The sequence below is a fragment of the Mirounga angustirostris genome, unplaced genomic scaffold (assembly GCF_029215605.1).
Source record: "Mirounga angustirostris isolate CCGP_5_RB_7025 unplaced genomic scaffold, mMirAng1.0.hap1 SCAF_2, whole genome shotgun sequence".
In the NCBI taxonomy this organism is placed as follows: domain Eukaryota; kingdom Metazoa; phylum Chordata; class Mammalia; order Carnivora; family Phocidae; genus Mirounga; species Mirounga angustirostris.
This window is the reverse complement of record NW_026991710.1, coordinates 177519234-177536642: the sequence shown is the minus strand read 5'-3', so window position 1 is coordinate 177536642 and position 17409 is coordinate 177519234. Positions and strand designations below refer to the sequence as shown.

The 17409-nt window shown below is 38.9% G+C and overlaps 1 protein-coding gene across 4 annotated transcripts in view; it reads left to right on the top strand.

Moving 5' to 3' along the window:
• The window catches only part of DLC1 (DLC1 Rho GTPase activating protein), a 424683-nt gene that overhangs the window by 262440 nt on the left and 144834 nt on the right, over positions 1 to 17409 (top strand). Inside the window, exon 6 of one of the 4 annotated variants that reach the window (XM_045879754.3) lies at positions 634 to 17409. This exon is cut by the window's right edge and continues 26361 nt beyond it. The exons of the other annotated variants lie outside the window; for them this stretch is intronic. Coding sequence (XP_045735710.1) covers positions 634 to 644 — 11 coding nt within the window. The 3' untranslated portion in view covers positions 645 to 17409. The remainder of the gene's footprint in view (positions 1 to 633) is intronic. 4 annotated transcript variants of the gene reach the window in all.

Here is a 17409-nt window from a genome sequence, read left to right as displayed (position 1 = left end):
GATGTTTGACAACTTTTATTAGGAAAGCAAGAAGCTGACCCCAAGACTTTGTGCCAGTTGAGTTCTAAGGGTCAAAAGCCAAGTGCTTTTAATAACTTTTGAAGAGTAGGTAATCCTTGCTCACTTTGAAGACTGAAGCATGTACTAATTGCTTTTGTAAAATAAAGGTGATGTTGCTATAGCTAATCGTCCATGTGGTCATACCCTGGGAAATTTGATCCAAGTATCTTGGGTGGCTTAAGTTGCTGTTTTCATAACATACTCATTGTTTTTTGATTCAGTACAGTTTGGGAGCATCTGAAATTGGTGTCTTTGCTTACCAAAAATCTTTTCTCTAAAACTATCTTTAGATACCTTATCAATTAACTAATAGCAGTATTACCTTTATTAAATATTTTAGAAATCTAAGAAACCCATTTAAGTAATAAAAAATTAAAATCACTGTTTAGGGTTTAAAATGTAAAATTACTGTGTGCGCCTCCTGGATCATATTTTCCTCCTCCCTCCTCCCAACTCCCCCTGGAATTCTCCGATCTTGAGCTTGGTGTTGAATCATTCTTATACTGGTTTTATAGTCTTACTACATACTTAAATAACCTAAGACAATAATAATTACTGTTTTTCACATTTCAGGTTTGAAGTGATACCATACTGCAGATATCCTTCGGCAATTCATTTTGCTCAGAATTATATTTTTGAGATTTGTTCATGTTGAAGCATAAAGATCATTTATTCTTACTGCTGTTATGTAACTATGCCATAATTTACTTAATCATTCTACTGTTGAGAGGTATTTAGGTTGTTTCCAATTATGTGCTATTACAATTACCTGCTATTAGTAGTACAATCGTTCATACCTCCATGGATTTATGTGTAGAAGTTTCTCTATGGAAGAGTATTCATCGAAGGAGAAAACTTCATAGTCTAAGATACGCACATCTTAAATGGCAAAATTGTTCAACATGTATTACACACCCACCAATGATATATAATACCCAATATAGCAGAGAAGTTTTCAAATGTTATAAAAATCATAGAATATTTACTTTGAAAAACATGGAAATATAAATGGTATACGTAGGATAGTAAGTCAGTTTTATATATATGTGTGTGTAGATACATATATATGTGCATATATACATATATATTTGCATACATATATAAATGTATATGTTTATATCATATATATAACTATCATGGAAAGTTTTTAAATTTTAATAGAATTAAGCAAAGACTAGATGAGTAAATTTGGAATGAAGATTGTAAATAATAATGTTTCATTTTAGTGTGGTTTTTTAATATAGGTCAAGCAAAAATGTAATTAAGTATCTGTTTAAAGGTGATAATAAAGAAGATATGGGGGATGCGTGGGTGGTTCAGTTGGTTGGGTGTCTGCCTTTGGCTCGGGTCATGGTCCCAGGGGCCTGGAACCGAGTCCTGTGTCGGGTTCCTGGCTTGGCGGGGAGCCTGCTTCTCCCTTTGCCTGCCGCTCCCCCTGCTTGTGTTCTCTTTCTCTCTCTCTCTCTCTCTCTCTGACAAATAAATAAATAAAATCTTTAAATAAAAATAAAGAAGATATGGTGTATATGTATACAATGGATATTATTCAGCCATAAAAATGAATGAAATCTTGCCATTTACAACAACATGGATGGAGCTAGTGAGTATAATGCTAAGTGAAATAAGTCAGTCAGAGAGAAAAGACAAATACCCTATGATTTCACTCATCAGTGGAATTTAAGAAACAAACAAGCAAAGGGGGGGAAAAAAAGAGACACACACAAACCAAGAAACAGACTCTTAACTATAGAGAAGCTATAGAGAAACATGGTTACCAGAGGGGAGGTAAGGTGGGGGGATGGGTGAAATAGGTGGTAGGGATTAAAGAGTGCACTTGTCATGATGAACACTGGGTGTCCTATGGAACTGTTGAATCACTAAACTACACCTGAAACTAATATAACATTGTATGTTAACTACATAAACTGGAATTTAAAAATTTTTTAAAGGTGATAATAAACATTAAGTTCATTTGTGCCATTCTGAGCCTGTATTTGGGTACAAATGCAGCTGAGGTAGGTGATGAGAATAGAGAATAAAAGGAAAGTCTAAGAATGAGAGGAAGTGAAAATAATGTGGTTCACAGAGAACATCGTCCCAATAACTTATATTAAGAAATGCTTACAAGAATACCTAACAGAATACCTCCCTCCACCATCCTGGATACAAATCTCTTGGAGGCTTCGTGAAGACCAAGGGTTCCCTGGAACCAAGTATGAAAACCTGACAGAGAGGACCAACTATTTGAATGCCATTGAAAAGCAACCCTGTCCTCAAACAGTAGATAATTATCTTTAAGTGGAGGAAGCATTAATTTGCAAAAATAAGCATAGAATTTTTTAAATTTTACCCTATCAGGGGAGTAAATAGTAATAATTTATTTTTTTAAATGTCTTTTGTAAGGAAAGCATCATGTTTTAACATGATGTGCATGGTAAAAACCTGTGTCTCTACCTTAACATTTAACCAGAGAGATACTTCACTCATGATGGTTCTTCAGTTTTGAAGTTTAAGCTACTGAACATGGACATGGAGAATTCTGCACTGGTATTCATCCATCCACCTAGCAGTCTTTCCTCTCATCACATGGATAAATTGGGAGCAACATACTAGATTGTGTTGGGAAAATATCAGATATCTTTAAAATGGGGATACAATCAGCCCCTCCTAGTTGCCTGGCCATATTGTCTTAAATAATCTCTTTTCATTTTATTAAGGTGACCACAAGTCATCTCTTTACAATGTAAGGTCCAAAAGGAGATAAGTCATACTTTGTAGAACATGTGTTGATTTTCTTCATCATCACATCATTATCCCTTTTCCTCCTAATTTTAATGCCTTTTATCATTTCTCATGGAATATATTCCCCTCAAGAAATTCTTTAAATTCTTTTCTTCAGAATATAAACGACTTTCTCTTCTTTATAGTCTCCTGATTTCAGTTTGAACTGCTCTCTAATGACCATGATTTCTATACCTCATTTACTTATTCTGTCACAATCACCATCAGCATTATTATTATTTTTAGCACACATGACATGATTGACATTTAGAATGTACACTCTCTCCCATAGCAGTAGCACCCATATCCCAAAAGGGGGGATGGGGAAGAAATTGTAGGAAGGGTTTTTAAGACCCCTTTTTTTTAAGATTCAGAAACAATATGAGATTGAAGGGGTTTTTAAGTTAATTAATTCCAGTATAATTAACATACAGTGTTATATTAGTTTCAGGTTTACAATATAGTGACTCAGCAATTCTATACATTACTCGGTGCTCATCATGATAAGTATACTCTTTTTTTTAAAATAAAGATTTTATTTATTTAGCTGAGAGAGGGAGTGACCGAGGGGGGCGGAGAGAGAGAGAGAGCACAAGCTGGGGGAGAGACAGGAGAGAGAGAAGTGGGTTCCCTGCTCAGCCCCAATGTGGGGCTCAATCCCAGGACACTGAGCTCATGACCTGAGCCAAAGGCAGAAGCTTAACCGACTGAGCCACCCGGATGCCCCATGATAAATGTACTCTTAATCCCTTTCACCTATTTCACCCATCCTTCCACCTGCTTCCTTCTGGTAACCACCAGTTTGTTCTCTATAGTTAAGAGTCTGTTTTTTGGTTTGCCCCTTTTTTCTTTGTTCATTTGTTTTGTTCTTAAATTCCACATATGAGTGAAATCATATGATATTTGCCTTATTTGACTTATTTTATTTAGCATTATACCTTCTAGATCCATCCATGTTGTTGCAAATAGCAAGATTTCATTTTTTATGGCTGAATAATATTCCATGGTGTGTGTGTGTGTCCCACTTCTTTATCCATGCATCTATGGATAGATATTTAGGTTGCTTCCATATTTTGGCTATTGTAAATAATGCTGCAGTAAACATAGGAGTGTATATGTCTTTTCAAATTAGTGTTTTCATATTCTTTGTGTGGCATTTCTGGATCATATGATAATTCTATTTTTATCTTTTTGAGGAAACTTCATACCATTTTCCACAGTGGTTGCATCAGTTTGTATTCTCAGGAACAGTGCATGAGGGTTCCTTTCTCCACATCTTCCCCACCACTTGTTATTTCTTGTGTTTTTTACGTCAGCTATTCTGACAAGTGTGGGATGGTATCTCCTTGTGGTTTTAATTTGCATTTTCCTGATGATGAGTGATGTTGAGCATCTTTTCATGTATCTGTTGGCCATCTGCATGGCTTCTTTGGAGAAATGTCTGTTTATATCTTCTGCCTGTTTTATTTATTTATTTATTTATTTTATGCATGAGAGAGAGAGAGGCAAAGGGAGAAGCAGGCTCCCAAGGAGCAGGGAGCCCGATGCGGGACTCAATCCCAGGACCCTGGGATCACGACCTGAGCCAAAGGCAGACGCTTAACCATCTGAGCCACCCAAGCGCCCATCTTCTGCCTGTTTTTTAACTGGATTTTTTTTGGTGTTGGGTTGTACATATATTTTATATATTTTGGGTATTAACCCCTTATCAAATACATCATTTGCAAATATCCTTTCCCATTCAGTAGGTTGTCTTGTCCTTTTGTTTTGTGGATTATTTTCTTTGCTGTGCAGAAGATTTTTATTTTGATAAAGTCCCAATAGTTTATCTTTGCTTTTATTTTCCTTGCTTCAGGAGACGTATCTAAAAAAATGTTGCTATAGCCAATGTCAGAGAAATTACTGTGTGTTCTTTCTTCTAGGATTTTTATGGTCTCAGGTCTCACATTTAGGTCTTTAATCCATTTTGAGTTTATTTTTGTGTATGGTATAAGAAAGTGGTCCAGTTTCCTTCTTTTGCATGTAGCTGTCCCATTTTCCCAGCACAATTTGTTGAAGAGACTGTGTTTTTTCCATGGGATAGTCTTGCCTCTTTTGTCATAGATTAAAAGATTGAAGTTTTTCTTCAACTTCTTGATATCTAATTTTAGCTGGACACCTAACATGCAGTGCTAGCCTCTGGTCAGTTTTCCTTGCATTGTTATTTAATGCTTGTGTAACCCTATGAAGTAGATTCTGTTATGAACCTTGTTTTACAAATGAGGAAACATGTCCAGGGATGTTATGTATCTTGCCAGAAATCACTTGATATGTCCAAAATTGAGCTTCTTCACTTTCTTGTAAAACTCATCTTTTTCACCTCCATTCATGGCAGGACTCCTCTCTTCTTTCAGACCGTACATTCCTTCCATCAGCCAATCACATCAGCTCTACCTGCAAAATGCGTGGAGAATCCAACCACTTGTTACCACCCTCACTGCTACCACCCTAGGCCAAGCCACCCATCACCTCGAACCTGTATCCTTAACTGCCTCTTAACTGCCTCCCTACTTTCACCCTTGCCCCCTCCTATAATTTATTTCAAATGTGGCAACCAGAGTGACATTTTTAGACATAAATCATGTCCTGTCACTCCTCACCTGAAAACCCTCCAATATCTGTCCCTCACATTTAGAATAAAATCCCTTCTATGGTCAAGAAGTCCTTACCTGACCCGGGCCTGCCTACCCCTCCTACTTTGCCTTCTTATATTCTTTCCCCGGCTTACTCCATTCTACGTACTTTGGCCTCTTTGCTGTTCCTTGGTAATTGCTGTTCCCCCATCCTGAAACACCCTTTCCTCAGATAGTCACAAGGCTTTCTCCCTCACTCCATGCAAGTCTTCATAAAATGTTTCCTCTACTGAAAGGCCCTTCTGGGTCCCTCTAATAAAATGACATTGCCCTATCAACCAATTGTAATCCATTTATCCCAGCATGTTGTATATGCTTGCTTATGGTCTCTTTCTCTGTCTAGAATCTAAGCTTCTCTTTGAGGCCAGGAACTCAGTATTGTACACCTAGGTCTTCCTAGTGCTTCAAACAGTGCCTGACGCACAAACGTTTGTAGAATGATTTAATCCATAGACAATTGTATAAACCCAAATGAACACACACATACTGCCAATGCAGAAATGCGTAAGTGAATATTATATATTAAAAGACAAGTGCATTTTGTGTAGGACCACATCGAAGGAAAAATAGATACCAGGGAGTAGATGCAACATGTGTACCTCACATTGTTTCTAAATCAATCAAAACACTCAGAAGCTGTTCAAGTCAGCAACCCCTCCCTTGTAATCACATATATTGCTTTTTCATAAATTATTTCCAGATCGTATTCTTGTTTCAATGTTGATCACTCCTAAAGTTCAAATAATATGAGAGTTACACTTGTATTCATCTATTATCAGTCTCCTTTCTCTCTCTCTCTCTCATCTCTCTCTCTCTCTCTCTGTCCCCCTGCCTACCTATCCATCTGTCTCTCTTAATCTGACCTATCCATACCTTTACACTCTGACCCCTTATCTTTAACTATCTACTGGACATGACCAGTAAATGTTGGAGGTCTTGCAACATCAGATTCAAACCAGTTCCAAGGTTAACCCCATTCTCTGTTGCTCAGAGTCTGTTCCTCTTCTACGGGCTGCCTTACTTCACTTTCATCCCTTACATTAAGTCAGTCACCAGATCCCATCCCTTCTACGTTCTGTGTCCCTCTGTATCTGCCCCTTCCTTTCTCATCCCATATGTACCGCCATGGCACCAACCGCCTTTAACCCCACCTACACAGAGTCAACGTCTTCCAAGCTTCTGCCTGTGACTCCAGCATCATGTAGGCCACCTCCATCTTCATCCTGTCACTGTTTTTGCTCAAAAACCTTCAATGGCATGCAATTCCAGGCACATAAAACCAAAACGCCTCTACCTGCTGGTGACGATGCTCTGTTATCTGGCTGTGCTTTCTTACATCGTACTTGTCGCCTTACAGTTCCACCAAAGCACTGTGTTCCTTTCTCTATCATTTGCTCCTGTTCGCCAACAAATGTAACATGATCCCCTTAACCCAAATCTGCACTTCTCAATTCTCTTGTCTTTATAATGTTTACAACAGTGTCAGCCTTTACTGATGTCCTTTTCATCTGAAATCTTGTAGTGCTTACCGATTTTTAAAAGGTTCGTAATTAATTTTATGCTTCTTTTTATTTATTTCATCTTGTTGCTATATCATGTGTTAGTCCTCTCCACCCAACTAGATAGGAATCTACTTGAACAGAAAAAAACCATCTCATGTACTTTATATAGTGCTGGAATGCACCCGCATAGCATACCAGTCCTTTTTTTTCAGGCAGCATACACACACACACCAGTTCAAGTAAGTCAACACTCTCATTGCTTACTCAGAGAAAACAAGTTTACATGCCATTTCAAGTAGGACAGGTGGGAAAGAAACGAGGACAATGTGATGGTTTGGAGAAGTTATGAGATTTAAGACTGAAGTATCTATATAATAATCATAGTAATAATAATAGCAACAACAACAACAAAGCACTGATTCCCCACACCCCATAGTCAGAGGCAGATTTATAATGAAGCTGATGTAATGTCAGGATCCCTCACTTGCCCACTTCCCTATAAGGTCCTAAGGGAACCCTAGCACTGTGTTCACATGTTTTTGTAAAACTTATAAAAGTAAGATAGTCTAAGTGCACTCAATTCAGGTCATCATGGATTGTCGGTAGGCATTCGGCATTCATAATTTCTCATGTTGGATGGTATTGTTTCTAAATCAATCAAAACACTCAGAAGCTGTTCAAGTCAGCAACCCCTCCCTTGTAATCACATATATTGCTTTTTCTAAAAAGCAATGAGAGGTGCAAGAGCAATGTGAGGTGGCCAAGGCCTTTTGTATCCATAATTTTTGATGCCAAGCACCACTGGAGTGACTGAACGAGTGTTTTTTAATTATGATTTTTATGCTTTTTATTGTCTCATTATTTCCTTAGTCACAAAATGAAATTGGGTGTTCTAAGGCTAGCTCTAGACTGTTTCCTGCCCATATGAGAAATGACAGAACCCTGGACAAACAGGAAATTAAGTGTCAGAAGAGATAGAAATGAATTTTCATTGAGGACCTACTATATTCCAACAGTGTACATAAGTCATTGATCTCTTTGAGTGCTGTAATAACTATTTAAGGCAGATAATCATTTTCTCCATTGACAAGTGAGAAAACCCAAGCTGAAAATGTTAAGTAACTTATTGCAAGTCACATAACTAGAAAGAGTTTGAATTTGGAGGTGAGTTCAATTCTGAATCCAAAGCCCATGATGTTCCTAAACATTACAGACTGAAGCAAAAATCAGGAAGTAGATGTTACAAATAAATTGCGGCATATACGGATAACCATTTTAAGAAACTAGCAAAAATTTAAATACCCTCCTATCTACATATTTTCCCATAGTATATTTATGTAAACAAAATGTAAAAATGTTATTTCTTTTCTGTACTACTCTGTAGTCTCTTGACCTGTTACTTCAAGAGATTCAGAGTAAAGTTGCAGTTTCCTTTGTGAAGTCAAGAATTTATAATTTGTCAGTCCCTAAAGAAAAATGTGAAGGAGGGGGAGTCGAAAGATCTGAAGAGTTTGGAGTGTGACGCCTGGGCTATTTATCTTCAGGTGCTGGAATGTTGTGTTTCTGTCACCCTTGCTCTTGTGATTTGCTGCGTGATTCCATTTGAGATAGTAGCCACTCGAAAGCAGTATGAGTGAATTTGAACTTGTTGTGTTTAAGTAATTACTTAATTTTGGCTTCTTGCCATTTAACAGCCTTGGAGAAATCTGTAGTTATTATGTACATATATTTTATTTCAAGGTGACTTTTGATTATTTCCCTCTTGTGTTTTCTTAGATACTTTTGTAGCTAGAAAACAGCTTTGTCATTGCTTTAATAAAATGCATACAAGCTTGCTACTCTGTTAACACATAGAGAGAGAGAGGGAGAGATTGCTATTAAATTCCCATGCATTCAAGCAAGAACAGCTGGTTAGGATTAGGAGAACGTTCTACCTTCAGCATACAGCTTTCCCACAGCTTCTTTCCTCTTTTTATTTTATTTTTTTTTTCTGGAGCTGACATAAACAAAGTTGGCGTCATATCCTGTATTCAGTTAACATTTTTGATACAATAAAGTTATTTCTCTAAATTATTTTCAATGCTGAGTACAGCAGACATTTCATTATTCGAGAATCTGCTTTTTAACCAGAGCAAGCGTTCACAGGATGACTAAAACATATAAAGTAAATTATATCACACAAGATCATTGCTAGCAATAGCTTTAATTGCTATTCACTTGCTCAATAGGCATGTTAGACTTTTTACCTTTTTTTTTTTTTTTTTAAGGTAAGCATATGTGGTCCTGGGAACTGCCTGACAAGATTAGATAGATTTGAAGTCCCTAGGTGGCACAGTTGTAAGTGTCCAACTCTTGATTTCAGCTCAGGTCATGATCTCAGAGTCCTGAGATGGAGCCCTGCATTGGGCTACCCACTCAGCGGGGTGTCTGCTTCAGATTCTCTCCTTCTGCCCCTCCCCCCACTCACCTGCTCTCTAGCTCTCTCTCAAATAAATAGATAAATATTTTTTTAAAAAAGATTAGATAGAGAATTCTCGTGAGAGAACTTGGTTTTGTGACACAAGCGACCACCATGGACAAGTTTTAGGACATCCAGGTTGCAGTGCTACAAAAGTTTAGGGTGGAACTTGGTCCCTGATCATATCTTCCAATACAAACAGGACAGCACACAGACCCCAAATTAAATAGAGGGTCTGAGACTGCAAAATGTGTTTAAAGAATATCCCTCATTCTGGGCACCTGGGTGGCTCAGTTGGTTAAGCGACTGCCTTCGGCTCAGGTCATGATCCTGGAGTCCCGGGATCGAGTCCCGCATCGGGCTCCCTGCTCAGCAGGGGGTCTGCTTCTCCCTCTGACCCTCTTCTTTCTTGTGCTCTCTGTCTCTCATTCTCTCTCTCAAATAAATAAAATCTTAAAAAAAAAAAAAGAATATCCCTCATTCTATACCCTAATCAATATGTTACTGGTAGACATTATTTACTCCAGAACACCTATAGCCATCTCCAGAGAGCCTGCCATTGTCTCTAGACTAGTTAAACTATTTTAGAAATCTGTGACAATTCAAGTCATTGTTATTGCAATAATGTGGGCTAAGGAAGACCTTGTTTGAATTCTTAGGAATTTTGAAAGTCTCAATTACATAGTAATAAATACATATAATCACTTAATAAACCTCCTTTAAAACTTTTTTTTTTTTTTTCATCCATTCAACCAGGAGTCATGAGTCAGGAGTTTTGATTTGTATTCCCCACTCTGGAACTAAACCAGTTCTGTGAGACAAGCAAGTCAAACTTTATGTAATCCTCATGTTCTCCCTCAGGAGAGACGGGGGTATCCATATTTGCTATATGCCTACATATTTGTTCATTGCCGTGCTGCATTGGAGTGAAAAGTATAAGACACGGGCTCTACTCTCAAGACAGGTACATTAACCATTAAACATCACAAAGGGCAGTATTCCTTCATTTAACACATATAAATTGAGTACTTCCTATAGGTTAAGCACCCTGCCACATGCCACAAAGATGGCTCTGGACACCATTAATGTCCCCCAGTGCTGTGGGCATTACAAGGAAGCTGTCCCTGGAGTTGTCTGGAAAGTGATCGTGACAGAGGTGGTGATGGGACTAGATTAATAAATTCAGGCAAATGAGGCAAAGTGCAAGGAGGTAAATAACTAATAATGTCGTTTATTAAACTTTTATATAGCAGATACTGCTGTAGGCTTTGCATACATTTATAACTGACTCTTGCAAAAATACAGTGAGGTGGATATAACTTTCCCCATTTTATAGTGGATGAAATTTACTTGGCAATATTTTAAACTTACCCCAGCAGGCTGTAGCTCTTCCAAGATCATACAGTAAGTGAGAGAGTCAGGATTTGAATCCAGGGTCTGTGCCCCTAATCAGCACTACTCTGCCTTCTAAGTGTTTGTTAAACAAACTCCAGATATTTTGTTAATGCAAAGTGATTTTTAGTCATGTCACAACCCCAGCATATGAAATCACAAAAAAAGAATATCTTTTATTTTCAGAACTTCCATCTATGAGTAACTCAGAAATCTATATCCCTTTTCCTTACTCCTAGAGATCCTTTTTTTTTTTTCTTTCTTTAACTGTAGTTTGGTCTTTCTCCAGTCAGCAGTTTTACCAATGATACCTGGTAATAGAGGGTGTGGTGAGGTTAAGAGACCACTAATGAAAATTTTATGCCATTTTATTTTAATCATCATCCTAAACATGAGCACATGTAGCATAGCCTCATTAGCTATTCGACGTGAAAACTTGGACCAGCCATCATTTACACATGCATTCAATATAATGACTAAAGGTGAACAAAAATTTAAGATATGGTTTATCTGCATCCGAATGTCTTCTTTTGTTCTTCAACTGCCTAGAAAATGTGGAGGCATATACATAAAACATAGAAATCAGGATGCTTATCCCAGCAGGCTACAACTAACTGCCCTTGAATGGGTAAGAAGAGCATGCTGACTTATGTCCACATGTCTATTAAGGCTCAGTCTCATTTTTAAATTCCCAATTTCCCTTCTGGCTATTTTTTCTAGGTGTTTTTATTTCCTTTACCTTTTTTTTTTTTTTTTTTTTGTGGGGAAGGGGAGTTGGGAGGTAGGGGAGAGTGGGAATTCCAAGTAAGAGACCACAACACAAGGAAATGAATACACCTAGAAAGCTGGTGTACTTGTGTAATCCCAAACCTGGTCTCCTAAATATTTGGTAGACTACTTATATCCCTAACCTGTTATGTTTTCAACATTTTTGCAAAAAGGATTTTGCAAATTAAAGGGAAGACCGCATTCACCCAAACTTTAGATGGTTACTATAGTTAACATCTGGGCTGTGTCCTGACGTCAGCGCTGCAGTGATGAAGTCCAGATGTTATAACTTAGCAATGTTTTTGTTACTTCTAAGCATCTGCTGCCTTTGTTGGTTTTGTTTTGTTTTGTTTTGTTTTTTCAGACTCTAACTTCTTAAAAATGAAGGTATTAGAGAAGGAGGGGAGATGAAATTAGCATACGGCGTGGACCCAGAGTAGCTGAATGCCTCCCCTTTTGAACACAGTCTCAGGCCATCACAGAACGTGCAGCCTGTGGGAAGGCAGGCTCCAGGGCCTGCTGAGATAAGGATATTCCCATTCCGTTGCTATTTTCAGTTAAAACAGTCTATGTGATTGACTAATAAGTCTACTCATGTTTAATACCCGATAGGAAGGAAAGAGGAAAAGGAATTAAATCAATAATAAATATTCCAAAATGTTTACAGTTGTTGACTTTTAATCTGATTTTAATTTTATATATCCACATACATATATATCTCTACATATATAAGCACCACACACACACACACACACACTGTTTTTATTGTTCTAGAAGAGGGGAACCAGCACTCACAACAGCAACCACATTACAGCAGAGCCATTTCCAATGAGCAGCCAAGGACAGGTTGAAAAAGGCACTGTTACTCCCTAACATCCATGTGAAGAAGTTAAGAAAATCTCCCAAAACGATTTCTTCCCTCAAAACCCATTTTAGTTCTATATCCATTAATTTATCTAAAATATTCACATGGCTAATCATATTTTTAACTGATTTCCCTTCTTATGCTAATGAACTCCATATGCATTCCAAACATTTTATTACTTGGTGTTAATAACTCAGCTTTGGTTTAACCTGAAACTATTCTTACAACTTGCTAGGAGTTACCCCAAGTTCTGTTCTATTATTGCAAGTTTTGGGGAACAGATCATATGATAGCCTCCCATTTTTCTCAGTCCTTTAGATGATTTTGTGTGAACATTTTAGATGCTTTCTAGTTTGTTAATAGTCCTCTTTAGTAAACAAGATACTTTACATGTACTCTGAGCAAGGTAGGATATGGTAGGAATTCCTCTCTTGTTCTAGGCCTTATGACAATATTAGTATAACCTATAATTGCAATACATTTACTCTTCATATCCTTGTCACCTACACCATATTGATGGTTCATTTTAAGCTTGTGATCATGTATAAGCAGATCTTTTTAACATGAAATAGAATCCTCAAGCCTTTTGTTTCTGCAGCAGAGTTTTTTTTAGGCCCAGATATAAGGTTGGCATATGTCCCAGTCAAATCTAATCTTGTTCATTTTACATATACCTTCCCTTACCCATCATTTCAGCCTATTGAGATAATTTGGAGTCTTTATCTCTTCATATATTAGCTTTTTATTTCAGCTTTGTGACACTCATAGACTTTATAAGCACACCACCTGGAACTTTTAGTCAGGGACTTTGGCCTTAATTTAATCAAAATACTACTTAGGATATGATCAATGACAAAACAGAGATTTCTCTTTAGGTCCGTATTCATTTTTAATTGTCAATACTCCCTACAAGCCAGTTGCTCAGCCAAAATATGACTCTATCTAATTGTTCCAGCACCCATTCAGCCTAAAAGAACATCATTAAGATTTTGCAAAATGCTTTGCTGATATAAGGAGGCATGCCATTTCTCTGATTTACTCGTGTAATAACTTTATAAAATGGTATCAGGTATTATTAAGAATTGCTTTTTTGTTTAATTCTTGCATGTTTCAATATTTTTACTCCAACTATGTTATCTTTAATAATTAGCATGTACCTTTATTTGTATAGTATTTTACACTTAAAAAAATACTTCAACATAAATCACATTCATAAAATCCTTTTAAACAGATTAAGAAAACATATATGATTATCTTTGTTTTATTTTTTTAAAGATTATTTTAAAGAGAGAGAGAGAGACTTGCGGGGGAGGAACAAGGGGAGGGAAAGAGAGAATCTCAATCACACTCCCTGCTGAGCATGGAGCCCAACACGGGGCTTGATCTCAGGACCCTGGGCCAAAATCAAAAGTCAGATACTTAACCAGCTGAGCCACCCAGGCACCCCTGATTATCTCCATTTTAAAGATTAAGAAACTGAAGTTCAGAGAGGTGGCTAGAATCCAGATCTTGTTATTTTAAATACAGTTTTGATTTTTGTTTTTTGTTTTTTTTCCATGATACCACAGCTAACAGGATTCAATTGCATTCTATTTGCATGGTTAGGTGCTCAATGAATATTTTTTGAATAGATAAATTTGTTCAAAAAATCTTTCTATCCAAGGACTTTGCCTCAAAGCATTTTGCCATTTAAAAGAGCTGGCCAATTTCTCCAAGAACAAAAATTAAGCTCCATTTTACTAGCAAGTGCAGTAACAAGAGTTGAACGTGTAAATAAATACAGTAGGTAATTTTTTAAGAGTCTGTATGTGTGGTATTTATAATATTTAGAACTGTGTTTTCCAAATCCTGGCTTACAGACTGGTGCCAATCCAGGTTGAAATTCCCAATGATCTGCAGTAAAATGAGAAAATAAGAGGCCAATTGTTATCAACTGAATTGTGTCCGCACCCCATGTATATGTTGAAACCATAGCCTCCAATGTGACAGTATTTGGAGATGTAATCCGTAAGGAGGTAATCAAGGTTAAATGAGGTCATAAGGTTGATGTCCTTATAAGAAGAGCAAGAGATACTAGGAGTGAGCTCACACAGAGGAAGGCCATGTGAGGACCCAGCCAGAGACAGCTGTCTGCAAGCCAGGAAGAGAGCCCTCACCAGAAACCAACCCTGACAGCCACCTTGATCTTAGACTCCCAGCCTCCAGAGCTGTGAGAAAATAAATTTCTGTTGTTTAAACAAACACCCAGTCTGTGCTCTTCTGTTACGGCAGCCCCAAGCTGACCAACAGCAATGTACTGAATTTTTAATCGTATCAAATGTACTCAGTTTAAAACCCTGTCCTTTTTCTGCCCTTCTTACTTTTTTATTGTTATTAATATATCCTCGCTTATGAACTAGGGTGATGATAGAGGTTGGTTTTGGGTGATGTAGATTAATACATTCACTTAAGATAGTAAAGGTTAGCAATTCAATCCTGTGCCCATATAGTTTGGAAACGTTACTAGTCTATGGTATCGGTAAGTGTTAGAGGAGACCGTGTGAGTGTAGCAGTGATGATCTGACTTCAGCTGACTTCAACCAGGAGAACTCTGATCTACAAAGAACTAAGATCTTTGCGAAGCTTAGTGCAGCAGATGGGAACAATATTCTTCTGGCAGGGAGCAGCAATATTTTGGGTCAAAAATGATCAAATCATATTAAAGCTTTGTAGAAGCAATATTGAGTGGAGCAGAATCATTTGGTAGAACTTTATATGGAAATGTGTATTCAAGAAACCCCTACTGATCCTCTCCCACGTGCCAGGCAGTGTCAGGCAGTGAGGATACACCAGTGACCGTGGCACATCCCACGCACAGAAGGGGCTCACGGTCTCGTGCTCAAGACAGTGAGGGGAGTGCGGTGGTAGAAATGGGGCCAGTGTCCCAAAGCAACTCCAGATGAGGCCTCAACGTCCTGGCAGGCAAAGATATTTCAGGGAGAGTGGATGGCATCCAAAGACGCAGGAAGTGGTCACATGTATGAAGGAGGTGACAACATCAGTGGAGACATTTGCCTGAAAAGGAAAAAAGAATGATAAATGGGAATAGTCTGGGGTGGGAGATAATGGCTTCGGGGTATGTTCTGGTTTTCTGTTTATTGCTATTTTTGTTATTTTGGCGCTCGGGTTGTTTGTTTTTTAATCAGGGCGAGAGAGACAGGCTGAGGGGAAGTTGCCAGTTAAAGTAGGGGTGGGGTGGGGGGAAGAAATGGAAGCTGAAACTCTGAGTACGGGCTAAGAACATTGTTGAGGTAGGACTTGAGATAGGTGAAAGGCACGGTGAAGGAAAGTCTTCGTTAGGAGGCGTGCAGCCCCACCCCGAGACCAGTGGAAATGGGACAGAGATTGCTGTGGCAACAGATAACTTGACAAGGAGTGTCTGGGGAGCTGAGATAGACCATAGCCCATGGCCTCAACTTTCTTACTGCAGCCCCTGACAACACAGTCTGCTAAAAATGGATCGGGGCTTGAGATGAGTGGGGGAGGTTCAGAGGAATCGAGGAGGAATGGAGAGGGTCAAGTCCAAAAATGAGGTTAGGGTGCTTGAATTGGTGATGACTGTGATTTACAAAGCATTGGCATTTTCTCCAGTAATAATTTGCTACCTTTTCAGGGGAGAGAGGGAAGAAAGGGGGGATTGCGGGTTTAATTCAGTGTGGAGGTTTTCCTGGTTGAAGGCACTGAAGAAGCAAGAATCCAGGGAATTGAAGGTGCATGCCAGGAATAAATGACAGGCACAACCAGAAACCCCCTATGGGCAGGAGATAGGATGGGAGGCTGCGTCCAGATGGGAGACTGAGTCCACAGTTGAAGACTTACGAAAGAATGATGCACTGTAGGGAATAAAATGGCATAGATGGATGCCCAGTGATGGCCTTGGAGTTGCAAGGTTACAGTGTGTGTAGGCTGTCTACCAGGACCTTGCCTCTTCTGATGAGGCTGCCGAAGTTGGAGGGAAAGGGAAATGTGTGAACCGAGTGCTAGTCTTCAGTGAAAAAGGAGGAGCAATGGGAGATGCTCGACTGAGGAGACCGGCGAATAAGGACTGGGAGACAGCAGCTGAGAGAACTTCTCAGAAGCCAGAGAAAGCTGCACAAGAAGAGGAGGGGGCAGGAGTGGCCTGGGTTTTCCATTAGGACCAGGAGGTGGGGAAGCTGCTGCCCAAGTTGGGGATGTGAGAGAGCACGGGGAACAATGAAGTGAGGCCAGTGGCCCAGGAACAGGGGGTGGGAGGAGGGGAAAGCCAGGAGACAGGAGTGAGGGAGTGCCACGCAGCAAGGTGGGAGAGATGCTTTTGTGACCTCCTGAGCACCTGGCCAGGCCGACACAGCTGAGGACCAAAAGTAACCAAGGGCCTGCCTTCCTGGAGCTTCGGTATCACACGGTTGGCCATTCATTTCATAACTAAAGATTACAGCGAGCAGAGGCATGGTCTCAGGTCAGGGCAAAACTATAGCTAAGCATTTACACGTTGCTTACCCGAAATTGCCATAAGCAATCTCCCACTAAAATGAATGCAAACCAGAAGGTGCTTTCAGCTTCGAGCAGTTCCAGGTAGGACTATGAAGCTAGTTACAATATTATTAAAATATTGCTCAGTTTGGTTAGAAAATTATTCTAGAACCATTGTTAGCCTTAAGTCTGTGATAATTCATCTTAAATACAAAGCAGGTCTGTTCTTTGCCCTTGTTGGAGCATACCTGTAACATACCTTGGAAGTCAGGTATTTGTGCCAATTTGGGGCCGTTAGACATCATGGTTATGACAAGCGGTATTATGTGACAACTAAGAATAACTGGTGGGGTTTCAGTTCTCATTCTGCCACTTACATAATGTGGGTAACTATGGACAGGTTCCTTAGCCTCTCTGTGC